A 22485-nucleotide genomic window follows, 5' to 3' on the forward strand; every position below is an offset into this window, starting at 1 on the left:
CTGCACACACTCCACACATGAGTACTGCTCCACACACTCCTGCAGGGTCACTGGGCTATGGCCAGACACAGACACACACGCCTCAGGTTAAACACGACGTCTGGAGCACAATCTGAGGGCATGTTAAACTGCAACCTTAGCACACAATATTACAGGATGGAAAGTATAACTGAAAACGGATAACAATTTTTCTGGGCAACAAGAAATTATTTATACGTTAGTATAAATAGGTTAGTATAGATATAACATATGTTTCATACATAACTTACAAAATTCTGATACAAGACACTGCATGCACCCTAACTTTCACATAGCAACACAGTATTTACTTTCATTATCACATTTGTCTTGTACAGATAATTATCAGGTCATTGGTCATGTGCTCCCTGAACAAATAGTGGAAGAACCAATTTGCAAACACAGGCACATACCTACAGACGAAATGCACACAAGCAGCCTTGTCTGATCCTTTATCGTGACCTTAGTATAAAACTGCGGTATTTGTGTTGAGAGAGAAGAGAACGCTGACAGAGGCAAAATGAGGAAAGGCTGCGATACGGAATTAACACGCGGCAAAAGGTGGATATGACAGCTGTCACTCAAACTGAATGTCGGTACCTGATTGTCACGCCCGTCCGGGAAACGGGCGAGTGCGCTGGCAGGCGAGCTAACAGGAAACAGGCGAGCCGGCAGAAGTAGGGCAAACGGGGATTTATTAGCAGGACTAGACACAAGGAACATCGCTCGAGGACCACACTAGGTAACATCAATGACCGACAAGGGAAACACGCAAGACCAGGACTTAAAATAGGACAGGACTAATCAAAGTAATCGGACACAGCAGGAGACGATCAGGGAAGCACACGTGGGTAGTCAGGGGGCGTGGCACACACGAGGAGCGGACGGGCCGGGCATCACACTGATACAAAACCTGTGCGGCCAGCTAGTTAACGCCAATGTGTCGATGCGTCACACTTTAATTGATCATTTACACTAGTAATTATGAATTCTCATTTGAATAGACTAACAAACACTTAACATATCCGAAATCTTAAAGGGAGAATTATTATTTTTTTATTGACACTAAATGACTATCGGTATGAGTTAAATTTCCCTGTATCTCGATTACAGTGCCCTGTTATATAAAATGTTTGATTATATGGATCAAAGGCTGAGGAATATTTACTTTTAATTAATGGCAGCTGCTGATAAGGTTTTCGGTCCCATTACCTACCGCGACATCACACCCCTCCCTCTCGCGCTCATTCTCTCTTAATCACTAGCTCGTGCCTGTCAATTAAATTTACACTAATACTGATGCTAGTTATTATCTAGATATATGTGGTTTGTGACAGCGAGACAGACTGCTTGAAAATCAATTTAAAACGATTGGACCATCTAACCCAACCATCTCCCATCCATCGTCCAAGCAGCCGTATCACAAAGTGAGATTTGTTGGATGACTAGATAACTTTTTGGATTTAAATTACCCGAGTCTAAATAGATTATCATCGTTCATTTGTCTTTAGCCCAATCTCCCCACTAACCCAAAAATCTAGCTTCGTGATCCAGGCACCGGGACACAATGCAGAATTCCACCCCACCCCAGCCCTGTCCTCATTTTATTACTTTCTGTTGTGACGCGGGTGTCACACACAGCGTGCAGATCAGTTACAAGTTACACTCACGTACGGGAAAACCTAAAAATGGTGCTTAGTAACACATGGCATTCCTTAACAACACACACACACACTGCCGTGCTGACTACTTATGCTCATATTGCACAGGGTGGCCGCACACACCTCACTTTGTACAACAGCTAAGATTGACACTATACATGACGTTACGTACGGCACAGTAATAACGCAATACATGATAATTACATAGATATATTTACACTGTTTACGTTTGGTTCCGATCCAGAATACAGCTGCGCTGTCCCATAGGTACATCCAGGGCTAAAATATTATATTATATTATATTAACCCTCAAAATTACTTAAATCATTAAGAGGCATAATCAAACAACACATATTAAAGACAACATGACTTTTCACACCGCAGTTTGTCTACAATCGTTCTTAATAGGCCTATGTAGGCCTTATTGTTGCCGCTTAGGCTGCTTCATATACAGGAGCCATGAAACATGTTTAAGTTCGCTAGAGGGCGCTGTTGGCGTTCATGTGACAGCACTAGTGCTTCGCAGCGTCGTATTATCTGTTGTAGTTCAGCGTTTGGTGTCATTTGAGCGGTTTCTTTCACATACAATGTGTTTTAAAGTGATGAGCTGCTGTACGTACTTTGGAATATATGGCAGGACTATTTCCAGCCGAAAATGTAAGGGATGGTATAGAAAATACGTATACGTAATGATTGCTCTAAATATCTGACGAGCACACGCAATTTGAAAAAGAAATTATTTTTCCTGAATCAACTTGACGTAAAAAGAAAAAAAATAGTAATAGGTCGAATCACAATGTAGATGCCAGTATTACAAATATTATTCCCCACTGTTTGATATTAGAAAGTCGTGTTACAATCCAGTGGTGTAAATTTGGGTATGGACGGTAGGGACAGAGGTAGGACGGAAAAGGTGCGTGTAAACATTTCAAAATTAGCAAAAGATAAATCCTAAAAGCAGGGATTTGCGTGTTAACACTCTGGACCCGCTGCGGACAGGAGTGCATTACAGCAATTAAGTGAGTAATCTATTCTTTAAGAAGCATCTACATGTACCAGGGACATGTCCCTGCCGTCCATACCCATATCTACGCCCGTGCTTCTTGTCCACAAGGGAACATACATTAAAATGCTGTAAAACACGTGACAGGTCCAGCGAGAAGCACCCAAGATACCGAACGTTTTTTAATCTTACACTGGATTGCACAGATCCCAGTAGTTGTTGCCATAATGGTGACACTTTGCTCCTTAATCGCCTGGATTCGGTTTGTAAAACAGCTCTGGGAAACAGTTGTGGTAAATCGCTAAAATGTTCTTAAAATCGGAAACTGCCTCGGGGTCTAACGCTAAAGACTGTGGAACGTCCTGGTTTTAGGCTGCTGGTTTGCGTTCTTGCGTGTCTTTTCTTAAAGCATGCTTTTGTCTGTACGGCATTGCCGTGGGGGATTCACACTGCGGCATCCCAAACAGAAAAACACGCACGTTAAAAGAATGAATAAACCTGGGAACCCTGAGGACTGGAAAACAAAAGCGCAATGATTTTCGCGAGCTCCGGGGGGCGCTGTCTTTTCCCCTGGCCCAGGCACGCTAGCCGCAGTGTGAAAGGGAATATGCGCAGTGATCAAAGGCGATTCCAGGGATTCTGGAGGACCTAGGCAAAAATAACTAATAAAAAATTCCAGTGGGCTCTCCCACTCCCTCCCTTGACACTGTACAATTTATTACCGGTAAGTTAGTATGAACTCTAAATTAATAATATCAACAAAGACAATTTAAATAACATAAGACCTTTATTTTCACTTCTGTGAAAAACACAAATAAAGCAGATTTGTCATTGCAGTGTATTATGTAGTCAGCCACCCTCGGGGGCCCCCCTCTATGCTCGGGGCCTCAGGCCATTGCCTACCCTGCCTGTCCTTTCACTACTCCCCTGTATTGCATCCCCAGTGTCAATGTGTCAGTTTCATATAGGTCTGAATCTGATGTGCTTCTTCAAACGTCCAGCTTTCTAAGTGTAAAGCTTCAATAACCCATAGCTGTTTTGGCAGAATTGTCAGACAAAGACTCAAATCTCATTATAGTGAAGCGATAGCCGTAAGACGTGCCCTTCCGCTTGGAGACTGAGTGGAGGAGAGGCCGCCAGTGAGGCTAGTTTCGGGGGAATCAGTTTTTCGCTGGTGCTGAGGCTGTCCCAGGCATCATCAGCTGTGTCCACATAGAACGTCATGTGGTACTTCAGCCTCGAGTCAGCACTGAATATGGGGTCAGGACACTGACGGAAAGTGATGGAAAGGGGCGAAACAGAGTGAAGAGAATTATAAACTTATAAACTGGCCACAAAGCGTAGATTTTAAGTGTTGATAAAAGGGTTTGAGTGATAATGCTGTGCAATGAAATAACTTTATATATACTAATAGTAATTAACATAATATTTGTGTCATGTCCTGCCCAGCCTGACCCTCCTGTCTCCTCCCTGGTCATGCCTCTCCCTCGATATCCTTACCTCTCGTTCCTGCCCTCATGTCGTTCATGCCCAGCTACCTCCTGTTTACTCCCTTGTTAATCCAGTATTTAAGTGTTTCCCAGTCCTGTGCTCCCCAGTTCCGTCACTGACGTCTTGTGTTCCTGTTGCCTGTGCCTTACCCTCCCTTTTGATCCCCTGCAATCTGGTTTGTTTTCCTGTTTTGTTCAGTTTGCGAAATAAAGCCCCTTTAGTTTCGTAATCCTGCTTGCACCTCTGTGCTTCATCCCTGCTCCATGACTAGTTGGTAAATTCATGGATGTAAAGTGTGCATCAAATATGGTTCCTCAGTCATGAACTTACTTTGACCAGAACAATGTTCCAAAAGTCAGATCTACATTGTTGGGCCCATATAGGCTTTCAACATGGTCTCCTTGGTTGCGTCTCAAATCATCTGTTCAGCCTAGAACATCAGGAAATTCAGTCTTACAGTGGTTATAATGAGAACATTTATGCTTTAGGAAACAAGATTACAAACAATCCAGTTTTCCATCACAAACTAGATGCTGAATAATGAAAAACCCAACAGCACAACTGAACTATAACCTTTGGATAGTAATTAAGCTGTTTATCATTGTATCCATAAGCAGTGAATGGTTTTATTTGTAACAGCAGACAGGAAGTGATGCACACAATATTCCAGGACATTAGCAATGATTTTCGTTTCTATTGTGTGCAAGTCCTTTGATTTCTGAATTTATCCCTGGACTGAAAATCATGTCCATGATCTGACAAATGATGCCTGTAAAGGGGCTGACTTTGTATGAATGTATCCTATTTACAGCTAAGTGCACTATATGTACAAAATTATTGAGACACCTGGCAATTACACCTATAGGAACTTGTGTGACATCCCATTCTAAATCCAGACTTTCCTGTCTGTGGGAATTTCTGCCCATTTCCTACGTTACACGTGAAGGCCTGTTTCATGATCTCCATTCTAGTTCATCCCAAAGGTGTTTTAAGGGGTTGAGGTCAAGAGGCCAGTTAAGTTCTTCCACACCAAACGCACTCGACCATGTCTTTATGGACCTTGCTTTGTGCACTGGGGCACGGTCATGCTGGAACAGTAAAGGTCCTTCCTCAAACTGTTCCCACAAAGTTGGAAGCACAGGATTGTCCAAAATGTCTTGGTATGCTATAGCATTGAGTTCCCTTCACTGGAACTAAGGGGCCAAACCAAGTCCCTGAAAAACACCCCCACACCATCATCCCTCCTCTACCAAACCTTACAGTTGGCACAATGCAGTCAGGCAGGTAATGTTCTCCCGGCATCTGCCAAACCCAGACTCATCCATCAGACTGCCAGACAGAGAAGCCTGATTCATCACTCCGCAGAACATGTTTCCAGTACTCCAGAGACCTGTGGCAGTGTGCGTGTGTTTGGTGTTGTACTGCTGTTAGGGTTTTCCCTCCAGTTGTGTGTTCCTTATTGTGAGGAGGAACATGGAACTTGGACCAATTTGGTTGGATTGTTTTGACAAAGTGGGCGGGGCTTCTAGCATATTGATGACTCAGCCATACGCTCTGAGCCGACTGGCTTTCCCATGCTGTCATTGTTAGAAGGAGAGTGCCCATCCATGTATGTTTGGGGGGGGGTCAGCTTAGCCTTTGGGGGGGCGGGAGGGTGGGGTACATATACGGAATGAGCGCTAGTTTTGTTTTGGTCGTTCCTTAGGCACCATCCATCCTCCCATCCTTAGTGATCGATATCACAGTCTTTGCTGGGATAGCAGTCTGTCTTGTACTGTAAATAAAGCTCTGTATGTGATTTTATTCTATTTTAGTCTCGGTGTGTGTTTGTTTGGGTCGCGGTTCAACCAATAGGAGACTGGGGAAACCGGGTTTGCTTACCTCACTCGTACATCCTGTTCACCCCTGACCTAGACCAGAGGGTTGTAACATTAGGGTTAATGCCAGAAGAAGTTTGGAAACATGGATGAATAGCACTGCAGCATATCAATAACTGATCCATATGATAAAATTATTTTGACTGATACATGACTACAGTCTTCGTTAGGTTCTGTCCTTGCGCTCAGAATGCGCAGCGAATGGGCTTCAGTAATGCACAGATTCATAATGAAAGATAAGGAACGAGCCAAGCCAAGGCCAGAGTCTTCACCCAGGGACAAGAGGTGCTGTTGCTGTTACCAGGGCCACTCCGACCCCAAAGGAAAGACAGGTGATCGCCTAGGAGGCCCCATTTGATTAGGGGGCACAAAAAAGTGAATGAAAAAAATAATCTGAATACTTCTGGTTGCATTCTGTGACATTACAGTTGCGAAACAGATGTGAGCTAGTTTGTTAGCAGCCTGATACGCTGTCTTACTGAAATGCTTTTAATATAAATGAATTGTCAGCCACCCTCGGGGCTGGACAAATTTTGTTTTCTGCTGCTCTGGGGGGCAGCTCAGCAGAATCTCGAGTGCCAGTCCACCCAGGGCCGGCCCTGACTGTTACCCACCCTTGACAGCAAGCTCTTGGCAAAATGGCACGGCCCGTATAAGATCACAAAGCCAACAGGGCCGGTGTCATATGAACTGTGTGCGTCTGAGAGAAGTAAAAATCACTAGCAGTTCCACGTCAACCTCTTAAGAGAATACAGGCAACGTCCAGAGCTTGTGCAACAGCAACTGGCTCTGGGAGAGCAAGAGGACGCCCCAGAGCAGTTATAAGTCAAGTTTCAGCCAGTGGACCTATCCCATCTGTCACAAGCCAAACAGGAGAAGTTAAGTAAGTCCCTTGACCCAGAGCTCTTCCAGGAGAAGAGCTACACTACCCTGCTCAGACACAAGATTCATTTGGAAGAGGATGCTTCTGTGTGGCAGGAAGTTTACAGGATACCAGTACGACTGCTGCCAGCCCTGAAGGAGGAACTAGAGGTGATGGAGGAAATGAAGGTGACTGAGCCCGAACCAGCAAATGGAGCGGTCCAGTTGTGCTAGTACCAAAAAAAGATGGCTCCGTTTGATTCTACATTGACTTTAGGCTGATCGATGCCATCTCCTGCTTGGACCCTTACTGAATACCCTACAGTAATGATCTCACTGAGAGGATCGGCAAAGCCAAACACATATCACCCCTGGATCAATGTCACAGTAATTAGTAGGATCGTCTGGGTCCAGGGACAAAAGGAGTTGACACCTTTTGGATTCAATCAGTTTACTGTCATGCCGTTTGGTCTCCAGGGACACCAGCAACATCCCAGAAACTAATGGATAAGCTGTTTGCAGCAGCATAACCGGACAGTGTGATCAATTTTACTGAATCCTGGGAGGATCATTTAGCCCAGATCCGGCAGATGCTTCAGTGGACCCAGGCTGCTGGCCTCACCATCAACCTCCAGGTGTGCATTTTCTGGAGGTGAGGTTATCCGACCACAGGTGGGGAAGTTGGAAGCGATCCAGTCCTTTCCAGTCCCTACCAGTAAGAGGAACGTGAGATCGTTCCTGAGTTTTGAGGAGTAGAACAAGCAGAGGTACAGTGGACTGAGGGTTGTAACTGAGCGTTTGGGAATCCCAGGGAGGCTCTGTGTGGATCTCCAGTGTCCATTCACCCAGCAGACCAGTAGCTCAGGGAGTGGATCTGGGAGCTGCCTCACTGCAAGGGGAGGAAGGTTAGTGGGAACCTGGTAGCCTTGTCACCACGGTAGCGCAGGAACTCCACTGTGGCGTTTCGCTATTATCTTTTAGGGCGACACACTGTTTCTGAGATGGGCCATAAAGCATTACAGTGCTTGTATAATATGTGTGACTCCAATTTGCGTATCACCAGAGCGTACTTGACTCTACAGCCATTTAAATTCACAGTGAAGTGCAGGACCGGTTCAAATAACACTGTTAGCTGATTGTTGTGCTTAGCAGAGCCTTCACAGCCCCTCCCTCAGCTGGAGATGGGGGCGACAATGTAAGGGAATCATTTCTCTGTTAAGTACGGATCGAAATCAGCATAATTAATACACATCGATGACAGACAGTGCCGTCAAAAGTGTCTGACATTGTGGGGGAACTGAATTTTAAAGCAAGAAAGATTTCATCATTCAAAATAAGATTAACATGGTTTAGGTTACAGTATCACAACTAAATATAACTAAAAAAATGACTGATCCATATCACAAAATGAGTCTGTCTGATATAGGACTATAATCCCCAGCTGGTATACCGCACGCTTCGTCCTCGTGCTCTGCGTGTACAGCAAACTGCCCTCAGTAACATGTGGATTCGTGATAAAAGACAAGGAACATGCTTCAAAATTAGGCAACTCTCACCACAACAGTCTAGAGCAGGGGTGTCACACTCCAGTCCTGGGGGGCCGGAGCCCTGTGTAGCTTAGCTCTTTCTCCATTCCACCACAAACGATTCAGCTCAAGAGCTGTGTGGTAATTTGCACAAGGAGGTATAGGGAGTTGAATTAGGTGTGTTAAATGAAGGGCTCTGCCACCCCCCCCCCCAGGACTGGAGTTTGACTCCCCTGAGACAGATGGATAATTAGCACTACAGCATATCTATAAAAAAAATCAAATGAACTTTGCCTTAATCTTCTCGCTGTTTATATTTACATTCCAAGCAGTTTGACGAACCTGTCCATAAATCTTTTTTTCCCCGGCTTATTTTTTTTGTCAGTAATTTGATTCTCTTTGAAATTTCTTTCTTTTGTTCAGGTCTGTAACAATGTATCACTTTAAATGAAGCTTGTTCCATCAGCGCCGTTTGGCTGCTTTTCATAATGATGGTTCCTGCTAGTGGCGACTGTGACTTTGCGAAAACAGCGATTTTGATGCCTGTGGATCTAAAATGCCTCATTAAACCAAGCTGTTCCACAAGTTAAATATCCAAATATTATGTATAGATCAATGTCCCAGCGAAGGAAAAGAAAACAGTCGCAACCGATTGCGCTAATGGAACCATACTGGAGCAAATTTCTGTAGTCATCGCGTCTTTGAAGTTTATTTATTAAAACCGCGGAATGTTTTGTAGTTAATATCCACTTGTAATATAGAACAGTGTGATTGTGAGTTTGTGCCCCGTGATGAATCGGCATTCTGTCCAGGGTGCTCCCCAGCCATGTGCTGCCTGAGATATTTTCCCATTTTATAATTTCTGTCCTAAATTGCAATTTATATTTGCAGCTTAAACCTAAAACGGCAAATAGCGCATAGCATTCAATATTCTGTACTGTACCACAATAACTATTTCCAAAGAAAAGCTAAGAGATGCACAGACCAAATAACAATCCACAGTTCTGTGACATGCATTTTAATATTTCAGTCTAATTTCACTGAATGCTAAATACCACACAGTATTTTCCTGTTGACATGAAAATCTAAATTAAAAACTTTATACATAAAAAATACATTTGAACTCTTAAATAATGTAATATTTGCTCTTACAATTAGCAAGCGTATGTTTTCAGATTAAAACAACGTAAAATGGCTGTATATCAAAGTGTAATTTTGCACAATATATTGTAATTCTGTGGGTGTAAAATATGAAAATATGCTTCGAGGGTACAAAGACACAGACGGGTAGATAGACAAAGACTGTTCTGTTCTGCTCCGTTGTCTCAGTGTTCTTGCGAACTCTTCCGGTACAGTTGCATGGAGACCGCCATTGCAGCAATCTGAAAAGGCAGCAGACTGACAGTGTGAGCGTGTGTGGGCCGACCCAGAGACTCACCCGAAATCAGCACCGCCGCCCGCGGTCCTGCCCCTCTTCTATGGCTGACACTCAGAGACAGATTAACATGGCCAGAGACGCCCTACTATTATCTGCCATGGTGTAGTCGGCGGCCGGGGTGAGTGGCAATACTAAAAACTGTCTAAAACTAAGTTAGTTGAGGCCCTTTTTAGGCAAGGCTGCCGACCCTCACGCATCCGGCGTGACTCTCACGCATCCGGCGTGACTCTCACGCATCCGGCGTGACTCTCACGCATCCGGCGTGACTCTCACGCTTTCTGACTCTCATGCTCACGCAAGGAAGCTTACAGCAAATCTATATTATTCCATTATTAACCTAAAATTTGCTTCATTTGGGGTATTTCGCAGAAGCTACAGACTATTTACAAGGTAATAAAACTGCTGCATACATATAAATGCCGGGGCACGCTTGCCTCGAATTGAAAATCTCACGCCAGGCAGCTGACCAAAGCTGGCAGCCCTGCCCCTTATCTTCATACTTAGAACATCCCTACTGATGTGTTATCTTCTGTCAGTGCTAGTGCTAGTCAAATATAACGAATGGCTATGGGGGTATTTCGTGGGTGCAGTGGAGCTGGGCAGATATCCGTACCTCCAGCGCAGCAATTCCCAGGGCCACTGCTCCCAGGATAACTGCATTATTCTCTATTAAATTCACCAGCTCAAAATAGCAGCCACTCACATTCTGTAAAGGAAGAACATTGGAGGCACAAGAGAAAGATCCTCAAGGTTTTATCCAGGACTCTCGTGGAAAGAAACGTAAAGGGCAGACGATGAAAATGGTTAGGTATGAACAAAACCACAAGCATACACACAAAAAGATATACAAACGTACATCTTCATAGCTACGCAAATGAACTGGGCAATAACCAAATGATACCACAGGAAGGAAAGAAAAATGGGATAATGGAAGCCGCTGGTTTCGCCAGTACCGAGGTGTCGGCGGTTTGCAGGTTACAGGGACTCTTGTCACAGCACATCCGAGGGTAGGAGTGTCCATTATTCTTGTAAAAAGGAGAGTCTGTGAAATCTGTGTAGTTATAAAATCCACAGCAGTGCAGCTACAAGAGACAGGGAAGAATATATTAGACAATATGCATGTTTCGAAAAGCTGGAGCGGCTGCTAAAACACATTAAACGATAAATAAACAGAAAGCAAAAGATTACACTAAGCAAATGATCCTTGTCTGAAGCCAAAAGTACTTTATACTTCACTCCAGAAACATCCATTTCCCGTCTGCCTTTGTTTACTCTCGCTTAGCTCCCTGCTCCTTAACTGATATCTTTAAATTCTAATGACACAGATATACTCACTTTGAATAATGAACAGTGATAAATCACGAATAATCGTTTCGATCTTTTTATCTCAAAACCATCCACTCATATAGATGAATGCAGGTTTCATAAGACATTCTGTCGTGTTTATGATGTTTAGGATGGTTTAATCCACACATCTCTTCTGATACCATACCCCATCCATGGTAGCATTCCAAACTTCGGTAAAGTTCGGATTTTTCCCATAATCCACCTTGATCCTTTGGACCGCTTCATGGCCTATTTTTTCGATTAGTGTATCAACCTGTAGCACAACAATAGAGAGCTCAGCCATTTTGGTCGCCAGGCACGTAGGTACAGATGCAGTCTGTAACGTCACCCACCAGAGGTTTGAAAACCAGGATGACGATCGCCCCGGACACTTCAGCTATGAAGACCAAGAGCACGATGATGAAGAACTAAAGAAGAGAGATGCTTTTAGAAAGCAAAGTGTGATGAAAATGGCAGGCGTTTCATGCCAGTACAAAATGCCTTGGGAACATAGAGCAACAAAAGGAAAACCAACAGCGTGAGCCGTACTGGGCTGAATGGGAAATGATGGGCCGTGCCGGCGGAGTGCAAGACTGAGGAGATAGCTCACCGTCAGCAGCATGCACGGGCTCTTCCTGATGGCCCCACAGCAGCCCAGGAACCCGAGGAGCACCAGCACGCTCCCCACCGCGATCAGCAGGTAGCCCACATAAAAGATCTGGTTGAGCTCCGCTGGCGTATTTTCTACCTGCTCTAGGATCTTCAGCAGGGAACCGCTGTCCACCTTCACCCAGATTCCCACGCCCAAGATGGCGGCCCCTGCCACCTGTCAGCCAGGGTAGGACAGCGGGGGTGAGAGAGGGAGGGTCCAGAGCCGGGGGTTGAATGTATTTGACTGTACAGCCTGTGACCTCTAACCATATAAGGTACAGTGGCAGTGTCACACTGCTCATTATAAACATATCAATCTGTTCAAGACAGATCAGTTCAGCTAACAGCTAACTACATGGAATCAGCTCAAGGCCCTGTGTGGCCCTGACCAGGATGAGTGCTTAGAGGATAGATGGATGTATTATATTTAAGTGAAACTGAAACTTATCAGAATCTATAAAGAAAAGTCACAAGACCCCAAGGGAGTGAAAGCATGACACCTTTGTAAAGTTAGATAATCCTGTGATGTAATGTTTGTTTCAACCGGCTTAGTTCAGTCATAAAGCAGGTGAGATGTCACACATGCCAGTATTTACTAAACTTGCACCCTTCTTTTAGTAAAATATTTCTGCACAATATTTATAAGAAGGGGAGAAAAGCGTACTAAGGAAGGAAAGAATACGCCAACTTACGAAAATGATGCCATTGAAGGCGACCATGATGACTCTGAGAAAATCGGAGCAGCACATTTTTGGTGTCTATTATTCCTAAAAACAGAAGGTGAAAAGGGACACAGAAGCCAGTGAGACAATGATAAGGACGATTACTGCAGGCAGGCACCAAAGGTGCACAAGTCAGTATTAAATTTTATGATGTTTTATCATCTGAATGTAAACAGGGGTGTTTGACCTACAGACAATGATCTCTAGGCTCTTTGTGGTTATTCATTAACTCTTGACCACAAAGTTCCACATTTTCATCACATTTAAATCTGATATTTTTAAAGTTCCACACAGTATTACGTGTAATTATGGCAAGTCTGCCCTAATCTTACCATATAAATGAAAAGCAGACATTCTAATCACAGGTATAGCCTCATAGCCAACTGAGACACACAGTGCCACACACTGCTGGGCAGAGGTGGAAATTTCAGGTCCAGAAAGTATAAATCCAGACCAGGATTTTGTTTCAACCAACCAGTGGAGTACGCTGTAACCGTGTCTCTTTATGATTAACTGATTGGTTGAAGCTAAATCATGGTCTGGATTTGTACTTCCTGGACCTGAAATTTCCACCTCTGCTGCTGGGTTTGGAAATGTTATGACGTGCTGCCTTGTTTTACAAACGTCATCAGGGGTGTCAAACTCACAAAGGGGGCAAAATTAAAAACGGGGTTGAATTTGAGAGGCGAACTAGGTCAATATTTATTGAAAAGCAGTCTTAAATTGACGATGTTTAATGAGTTGTATTCAGACGAATTATTCATACAGAAATATGAATGATACCCTTAACCTCTCCCAAGACATTTTACAGTTCAGAATAAGCCAAGTTTATACATTAAACAAACAAATGAGATCACAAAAAAAAACACATCAGTAATGTTTTGCTTTCATCTATAAAAGCCATTTTTCGCCGAGTCATTTCCATTGCAAATGGTTTATCGCAGGGAATCAAAAAAGCCAAAATAATAACTTCTTCATAATCTGAAGTCAATGTTTTGCATTAGCATCACGCAAAATGAAAATATTTCTCATGATCTATTTGTGGAATGTGTACAGATATTTTAAGAATACATCTATTAACAGTCTACCTTGAAATTACATGAGATAAATGCAAAAAGAAAACATACGCGTTTAAGCTCATTCTGCAAGTTCGTCAGTGTTTGGGGTCACATTGATGAGATGCGTATTGTAACGCCCATGAGTTAGTTATCTGTATAAATTCAGCGTATCATTATGCGTATTAAATTCGGTTAGCGGAGAACGCCACACACCACTTGTTTTGGTATATAATGGAAGAGATTTATAAGCACTGAAGTGGCGAAGAAAGAGATATCTCAGCAATCACAACATCTTTTGAAAGAGGAGCCATCGTGGATAAACAAGGTAAGAAAGACGTCGGTATTTGGGCGATACTTTTTGCAGTTTAAACTCCCACTTCTTTATTAAACACAGGGATATGATGAATTTATACAGATTACTAATCTTATAAGCGTACTGCTCTCTGTTTACCATATTGTAGGCGTCAACGTCCCTACCATACCGAACCTCTGGTGTCCGGACAAATGTTTCGCCGTCACCTAAAGCCAGAGGTGGAAATTCAAGGTCCATAAAGTAAAAATCCAGACCATGATTCACTTTCAACCAACCAGCTGAGCGGAGTCACAGAATTCTCATCTGCCAGGTTGAAAGTAAATCATGGTCTGGATTTTTACTTTCTTGACCTGAAATTACCACCTCTGCCTAAAGCACTTGCAATTATTTCACGTGCTGCATAATCGCGAGTACAAACATCGCGATTTTATATCGCGCAGCCCTACCTTGATTGACGTGCCAACGCGCAAGCTATCGCTGTCCAATCTGGGATTTGTAGTGCTATATACCGGCGGACCAGTTCTGATAAACATAAGACGTCGCGTTGGCCACATACAATTGTGGCCCATGGGCTTTAAGTTTCACACCCTTACTGTACATTATAAATTTTCCATATTTAAGTTAAAGTGAGAATGTTCTGTATACATTTATATGAAAACATTTATCTTTGGTCCATTCATTCAACATAGCCTTTTGATATATCAGTGAACATTTCTGCGCTTAACCAATAAAATTTACCTTTGCAGTATCTACGCTGTTTGTAATTCTCATTAGATAATCAAAGTTATCAAACCAATATAATAATGTGTGCTGAAATAGGGCACTTCATCAGAAACTTCATAAAAATGTCTCATATATCCAAAGGTTAATTGCAGACACTCATCAGAGAAAAGGCCAAGGACAGAAAATGTTTACTGCCAGACAGTGGTGACCATCTCCTTGTGAAAGACTTAAACAGGAAGTCACAGCACGAAAAACAAACAACACCTGCAGGTTTACTGTGTACCATCCAGCGTCCTGTTCCCTGAAGACTACCTCCCATCTGTGAGTCATTTCATCTACCCCTTTTTATGACTTTTCTCACCTCTCCTTTGGATTTTAGTTCAGTTCATGCATTACTTGGCAAACAGAACCATCATCTGCAGCAATAAATAGCAATAAGATTTCATGGACATCTGCAACACACAATAAACCAGAAACTCCCTGAATTGTTCTAGAAATTTCTAATGGACTATAGTGGGGGACCCTTCAAAGGGTGATTGGCTATAGACACACACACACCTATGAGCCAATCAATAGAGAAAATCAGCGAGTGCTGAGCATATTTCCCAAATGGCAGTATATGAATGTGGTCATTTGTGAACCTCACACAAAACGGCTCGCTGGGGATGATGTGTCTAATTTTCAGGCAGATTCCTCTTCCGTAGCACCTGACCTAAGACGTGAAGTCCGGCAATAAAACACTGAAAGCCTGAAAGCCCTAAACTGTCAGCACACGAATGACAACCATTTTCTATGTATAAAATGAACAAATCTTGGTTTATATGTATGTATCAGAGCCATTAAAAATCATCCTATTTTTTTACCACAACAACTGTGTGATGTTACTTTCATACTGATTCTATAAACCGTACGGACTTTGTTACTGCAGTTTTATGTGTACTCAAAAAAAAACAGCTTTAGTGGTAAAATACGGCAAGTTACTCTAACAAAGAATGGAAGTACAGAAACTCCCAAGTACCGAACTTATTTTCCCATTTTCAGCTGAACGTTTACCTGACACATAATAGGCAAAAATTTATCTGTCGCTAGAAAACTTTTAAAACTGGCATAAAAAGTCAAATAAATGATATACATCCGCTTCTTCCTTCAGCATTCACATGTGCTCTTCAAATGTTAATGAACATGAAATGGTACAATTCATATGCAGGCATCTCGTTCGTTTGGTGGTTGTGATCCCTTACCTGCACCCAGGTGACGTGCTGTAGCCGGCTGCGCTGATGCTGATTAAAAACCGCGGCCTCTGCACTGCCTTGCGATGTGGGCAGGGCTGACCAGGTGACCTTGGAAGGTACCACCAAGCAGGAAGTAAACCTCATGTTACTGTGTTAATTTACTGTCTCAAGCCTTCTTGCACTGTGAGGTATGTATAAAAGTCTTCTGTTAATGTCTTGTATTTGTATGTTTTTCCCACGCAAAGTGTTTTGTGAATTATTCTCCTGGGTGTCTTGAAATATTGTGCACTGCATGATTGGCACTGGATCACAAAATCAGTAATTCTGGTATGTTAGTACATACTGTCAATAAAGTGAGTTCTGACTCTGATTCCATCTATTAACCATTAACTCTTTCCTCTACTTTGACCATCACTGAAACTTGTGACTGGGTTTGTATGTTCATGTTCACAGTGGTTATATCACTGGAAGGAATGAGTTAATGTCTGAGGCAACATCCAGGCCCACCAGTTAAGCCAGAGAGACAGACAATGTCCTCTATGAAACTGGTAGCCTTTCATTTTACTCTTATTAAGCTTATAAATCTAATTTGGGACTAAATTTGCATAAATTTCCATATTGTGGTAGATTTCTTGACAACAAGGTTATCTACTCTGTGAATCTATCCCTGCATCTGCAGGGTACATGGCATGGAAACATGGGGGGGGGGCAAACCCTCATCCTTGAAAAATGTTTGAGGCCACATTGTTACCCAACAATCCACTTCACCAACACATTTCACACATATTAAAATTAACATCACCACAATATAAGAAAAGCACCTTTTACTTTTATCCATACATGTTTTAACACTGTGTAATATTCAAAAACATCTGTGGTAAAAAAAAATATGTTGTAAAAAAAGATTAATTCATTTTACAGACAACAGTACTTAAAAGACATACATAATACAGTTTACATCCAAATGCCTGAGAGATAATATACTTACAGAAGCTAACATTTTACAAGTGAATATTTCTGGAATTCTACAGAACTACTTGCTCTGAAAGCACAAAATTGAATGCTGTAGATAACACCCATAATATCATCTATAAAGCTAGTATGTCAGTGTAAAAGAGGAAGATGTCAATGTTTTTATTATTGCCAGCTATTTCAAATCGTTCAGTGGTACAACAGCAGAGCTCTACTTGGGATGTCTACTTGCGATCTCTTAGCCACAAGACTGGCCGCCATGCCTCCCGCAGCCCTCGCCCATGGTTAGCATGTGATACGCGTGTTGGCCACCAGGGGGACCCTACAGAGCGATCCTGACTATGGACAACCATTTCACACATACGTCAGGACCTGCTTTAGTTATTACATTTCGCGACTCTTAGTAATGCTGACAAACTATTCACTTCTGCAAGAAAAATGGAATTAAATATTTAAGCTTTTCTCTGATTTTGCTTATGGGTTTAACCACGACCTGGAGAGACCTCAGCATTTATGTGTTCTGCAGGTGCATGGTTCATATAAATGGTGATGTAAAGGGATGATGGGAGAAACCCCGTGAGCGTCTGTCTGCAGAGTCGTTTCTCCTTGGTTGCCTTTTTCACTCGTCAAAATGTACCGTCCTCTCAAAAAAAAAGACGCTCTCGAACTTTCAGAAATTTCTGGTATTGGCCAAAGTTACTGTACCAATAACATGCTCTGTTTCCGGTGAAACAATTCCATCTCTTTGGAGCTCAAGAACCTTTAGAACGTCCTGCGGACACTGCGTGAATGTTTCTGACCAGCTATCCTGTACTCAATAACTAGATTCAACAGGTTGTCCAGAGTAAGGACACCTGGACGGGAGGAAATCATACTTGTTGGCAGATATCTGGCCCGTATTGGCTGTCATGGTGGTGCCAGTTCCCATCGGGCTGTAGTCCACTGAAATCCCCGAATCGGTCCCCGTCATACAGACATAGCCCCCTCCCTTAACTGGCCAGTGGGGATAGTCCTGGCTTAACTCGGAGGAGACTCTCCCTGAGTTCAGTTTCAGGGACCCGAATTCTGAGCATGACACTGGAGTTCCTGAGCCAGTGAAGGGGACCCGCACTGGACACGACTCTTCAGACACGTCGTCCAGTGGGCCGCTCTCCTGGCCCTCCGGCTGGGAGTTCTGGTTGAGGGACACGTAGGTGTCGTTCGGCTCCAGTGGGGGATGCTCAGGGTGTAGGGGATGGTGTTTCTGCGCCAACTGGAGCTGCTCAAACGGCCAAAGGTGGTGCAGCCGCCCCCTGCATACCTCCATCGACCTGGAGCTCGCCTTCCCTGCCGTTTCATCCTCCTCTAAGTCCACCTCCGTCAGGAGGTCCGAAGCCCCGGATGACACAGAGCCGATACCAGCTGGACGTCTGAACCTGGCCTCGCACAGCACCTCCAGTACAGATGGGTTTTCCGCCATGAACAATGCAGTCGACCTCCACCAGGGGTCACTTGTGTTAAAACCCATCCACTCCTGAGAGTAAATCAGAAGGGGGAGGTTTTAGCTGAAATTAGGTCCACCAGGTCATAATCACAGGAGGTGTTAATCCAACAAAACGTCTTAGATATATAACAGGGAGTGTCAAGGTAATTTATATGGAAGCATAACAGGATGTCATAAAGTAATTTACCTGAAAATCGCCACCATACACAGTAAAGAGACCTTGGAATTTGTTTGCAGGGCTGGGAATCTCAGGCCACCACTTCTTCAGAAGAAAGCTGAAGGGAAAGTTCTCTTTATTAGCTTTTGTTCTGCTCTAAAAATTTCACATTAATACAGTTCTGGAGAAAATGAAGAGACCACAGCAACATTTTTAATTTCACATATTTCTCGGTTTACGGCAATGTGTCAGTGTAAAATGTGTCAGTGTAAAATGTGTCAGTGTAAAATGTGTCAGTGTAAAATGTGTCAGTGTAAAATGTGTCAGTGTAAAATGTATTTTTTTTTTTTGCAAACTGCAGCCTGGCTCTTCCCCGCTTCTCATTAATGAAGGGCTTCTTCCTTCTTTATGGGGCTTCAGTCCTGCTTCTAGGAGCCTGATACAAACTGTCCTAGCAGTGCACCTCACACCACTTAATGTTTCCCGTTCCTTTAGAAGGTCACTTGATGTCATCCTCTGATTCATCAGGCACTGCTAGATAACGATCATCTCTGCCATTAGAATGTCGCTTCCACCCTCTACCTGGCTGCTTTTCAGTCGTTCCCAGTGTCTCCTGCTTTACATTGTTCCTGAGTACTACTCTCTTAGAAACTTTGAGCCTGGAAGCAACCTACCGCTCAATGTAGCTTCCTGCCAGCAGAACCACGATTAATCCAGTATTTAACAATGCAGATTCTAAAAAAAGCGCTCTCTTAATGTTTTCCAGAGCTGCAGACGCAGCATTTCTAACTGATTTTGTCAAACAGAATATATCACCATACTAGCAAATTTTAGGAGTGTATTTTCCCCACTACACAAGAAGACATAAAATATAAATAATCAATTATTATTGACACCCATGGGGAAGTTGTCTTTATGCCTCCCTCAACTCTATGTGGAGTAAGTTGTCTGCAACTTTCTGCAACTTTTTACTGACCGGCGATGGGACAGGAGCAGGATGAGGGACAACAGGATGATGATCAAAGAGATGGTGAGACACAGAACCAGGAGAAGCAGATCCAGATCTGCAGTGAGGAGCAGGAAAAGAGGCTCTTATAAAATCAGAGGGTGGATCAGGGGGCAGTTTCAATCTCATGAGGGGTGAGAGAGATCGGGGTCACTGCTATGAAGATTCCAGATTCCTTATTTCTCCTCTCACCAGCAGGGGGCGTCTTCATGGAGACCGCAGGTGCCCACACACTCCAGTAACCACTGTAGGAAAGGCCGTCGGGCTTGACCCGCACACGCACGTCGTAGTTGGTGTCGGGCTGCAGGCCTTGCAGGAGGAGATCCCTGTTAGCTCGCACCGTGTTTATCTGGAGGTGTAGGAGGCGAGCATGCAAGACGGCCATTAAATAACGGCACGAGTCAGGGGCTGATCACATAGTCCAGGCAGCTAGGTTAGTGTGGGTCTGTGGCCCAATCAAAGGAGTGGATGCAGAGACGGAGGCCCATCCCACCCCACGTGCCCCGCGAGGTCGCCTCGCTGTACCTTGTCCATGCGGCTGCCAAACACGGTGTGGCTGATCTGGTACGTCATGCTGTTGTCCATGTATGCGAGCCGGACTGGCTGCCAGCTCACCCTCAGCTGGCCCTGCTGCCCCGTCCTCGTCACCGTCACGTTGGCAGGGGGATCCAGCAGGACTGCGGGCATAAGATCGCCCAGGCCGTCAGCTCAGGGTCACCTCCGAGGGCAAAGGGAAGAATTCTCTACACCGACCCCAGCTTATCCACTTACAGACATGGTCAATTTGCAGGCTCCGGTTGTGGATCAGCCGTCCCTCCCGAAACACTAGGACATCCAGGGGCACAAAGTGCTGGACCTTCGACGGCCTGCAGATGTACCACGTCCTACTGCCACCTGCTGGTAGCTCTGACACGGTGCACTCACTGCTGTTTTCATTCCTACCAGGACACATAAAGGGGATCAAATTAAATGAAGTGCAAAAGGGATACGCAGAGAGAATCAATGCAGTGTGATCCTGGCCAGGAAAAGCCACTGGAAGATAGATAGAATCACCACAGACAAGTTGGAATATATCTGGAAACATAATAAAATCTCCGGAAACTGTCCACGCAGACCAGCTAAGAAACTTACTTTGGGAGCCGATTTAACTCGATTTCACTGTACGTGACGTACAAAAGTTACATCATTGTACATTCGGTTTGCGAATATTTTGACACATTTTGTCTGGTGAAGGAGAAAAAAAATAACTGAAGGTGTTAACTGGTGTGTGATTAGCAGCCTGTACCTGCAGTCAAAAGGTTGTTGGTTCAAACCCCCTGGGTTTGTAAAATGTGTTAAGTGAGAGGTCACAGCACGGAGGAGTCGACCCGTGACACATACGTGTACTGATACGTGTAGGTGAACCTGTACTGCTCCTTAGTGCCTCCATCCTCCTCCTCCCAGAAGCAGGTAAGGTCTTGCATTCCTTCAGCAAAGCATTTTGGGTTCTCAGGCTCCACAGCAAGCAGCAGCTGTGCTGTGAATGAGGAACTGACATTTAATAAAGCCAACCAATGATATTATGGTACATTCATACTCAAGAAATGTGAGCGAGCCGAACACTCTCAGAAAAATGGTAAAAATTTGTACCTTTGTTTGTCACTGTTGCTGTACCCTTGTATTTGTACCTTTTAAGGTACAGAAATGGACTCTGAGGAACATCCCAGAGGTACAAACAGCATTAATGTACCATCAATGGTACAGAAATGTTCATCAGAGTCCATTTCTGCCTTAAAAGGTACAATTGCCTACAGCTAAGGGTACAAGACAGGCCTTTGAGGGTACAGCGCCAGTGACAAGCAAGGGTACAACTTTTTACCTTTTTTTCCTGAGTGTACATGCAGGGAAACCTACATTTTGAACTCTTTTGAACTCCTATACATCCTATAAGGAGAATATTTTTAAAATTCCCTGTGGTTTACTTAGTAGCACTGTAGGCTGTAAATCCAACCCATAGATCTTTTAACCACTTATTCTGGTTACGGATTTGGGTGGATAAAAAGCAAAAAAAAAAGGGAATGTTTTATATCGGTAAAAAAAAAAACTACATGAAACCATTAACATATGTAACGATCTACCAAACCCTCATTAAGTCCAGGGTCGTGGAATTAATAGCATGTTACTGAAACAAGGCAATTTAGGAAATCATACCTTTGGAGTGCAGACTGCTAAGACTCGGATGCAGCGAAACCAGAAGGCAGCAAACGAAGAGCAGTAATCTCCCTCCTTTGGACGGTTCGGCTTTAATCAGAGAATTAAACCGGCTTGAATGCGTGCTCCGGCACATAACTACAAAACTATCCCGTCTGTTCCAAAGTCAAAACGACCTTTCAGCCCTGGCCCTGCTCCATTACATCTTGCCTGGGAGATACCGCGGTTCCCACGCAGTCGTTACGCGTGTGCGTTATGGCAGATATAGGGGATCGGAACCGCAAACCAGCGCTCGACCTGTTTACTTTGTGTGGATGGCAGTTTGGGGAGGGAGGTGGGCGTGATACGATGGGAGGGGACATTCTCACGTTCATTGATGTTTCCGAACTTAAGTGGAAAGCCCACCTAATTTTTAGTCCATGTGCAAAGCAAAGGTACACCATATCCTTGATACCTAGGCAAGGAAAACATGATTGTGCTTATAAATAAGAAAATAAATATCAGCGGAACAGGTCGAACTGCATTACCCCATTGCTGCTTAACGCTAAAGCAACGGCGACTGGCCGATGTCACGTGGTGAGGGACGCACGCCACGCCGCGCTCGCGCCGCCTATGTGACTGTGCGGCCGGCGTGTGGCGAACGTGCCTTTATCTGCGAGACGCAGCGCGCGCTTTGGCTCCCTTTGCGCATTATCAGCGCCCTAGAGTCGCATGTCCCATCTCAGATAAGAGCCGTTTTCCCGCCTTGTTGACATAAAACTTGGCAAAGCGCCTTTC

At 43.9% G+C, this 22485-nt stretch overlaps 2 protein-coding genes across 4 annotated transcripts; both read right to left on the bottom strand.

The window, feature by feature from the left end:
- Window positions 1-9439: 9439 nt before the first annotated feature.
- LOC125742285 (tetraspanin-1-like) lies at window positions 9440-15978 on the bottom strand. Of its 2 annotated transcripts, none has more exons than XM_049014170.1 (8): window positions 15910-15978; window positions 12545-12619; window positions 11812-12027; window positions 11555-11629; window positions 11368-11475; window positions 10829-10957; window positions 10489-10581; window positions 9440-9819 (listed from the first exon to the last, which is right to left on the bottom strand). In XM_049014170.1, the coding sequence occupies exons 2-8, from the start codon at window positions 12599-12601 to the stop codon at window positions 9763-9765; spliced, it is 735 nt and encodes a 244-aa protein (XP_048870127.1). In that variant the 5' UTR covers window positions 12602-12619; window positions 15910-15978; the 3' UTR covers window positions 9440-9762. The 2 variants fall into 2 exon arrangements, with proteins under 2 accessions (XP_048870127.1, XP_048870129.1); XM_049014172.1 differs by lacking the exon at window positions 15910-15978 and adding an exon at window positions 14084-14176.
- Window positions 15979-16709: 731 nt separating this feature from the next.
- Window positions 16710-22238, bottom strand: LOC125742273 (erythropoietin receptor-like). 2 transcript variants are annotated; one of them, XM_049014149.1, is made up of 8 exons: window positions 21709-22238; window positions 20899-21034; window positions 20290-20456; window positions 20044-20195; window positions 19711-19867; window positions 19489-19576; window positions 18543-18630; window positions 16710-18385 (listed from the first exon to the last, which is right to left on the bottom strand). In XM_049014149.1, exons 1-8 carry the CDS (start codon window positions 21842-21844, stop codon window positions 17687-17689), a joined length of 1623 nt encoding a protein of 540 aa, XP_048870106.1. In that variant the 5' UTR covers window positions 21845-22238; the 3' UTR covers window positions 16710-17686. The 2 variants fall into 2 exon arrangements, with proteins under 2 accessions (XP_048870106.1, XP_048870107.1); XM_049014150.1 differs by having other exon boundaries at window positions 20899-21029; window positions 21709-21838.
- Between the last annotated feature and the right edge of the window lie 247 nt (window positions 22239-22485).

The sequence above is a fragment of the Brienomyrus brachyistius genome, chromosome 5 (genome assembly GCF_023856365.1).
Source record: "Brienomyrus brachyistius isolate T26 chromosome 5, BBRACH_0.4, whole genome shotgun sequence".
In the NCBI taxonomy this organism is placed as follows: domain Eukaryota; kingdom Metazoa; phylum Chordata; class Actinopteri; order Osteoglossiformes; family Mormyridae; genus Brienomyrus; species Brienomyrus brachyistius.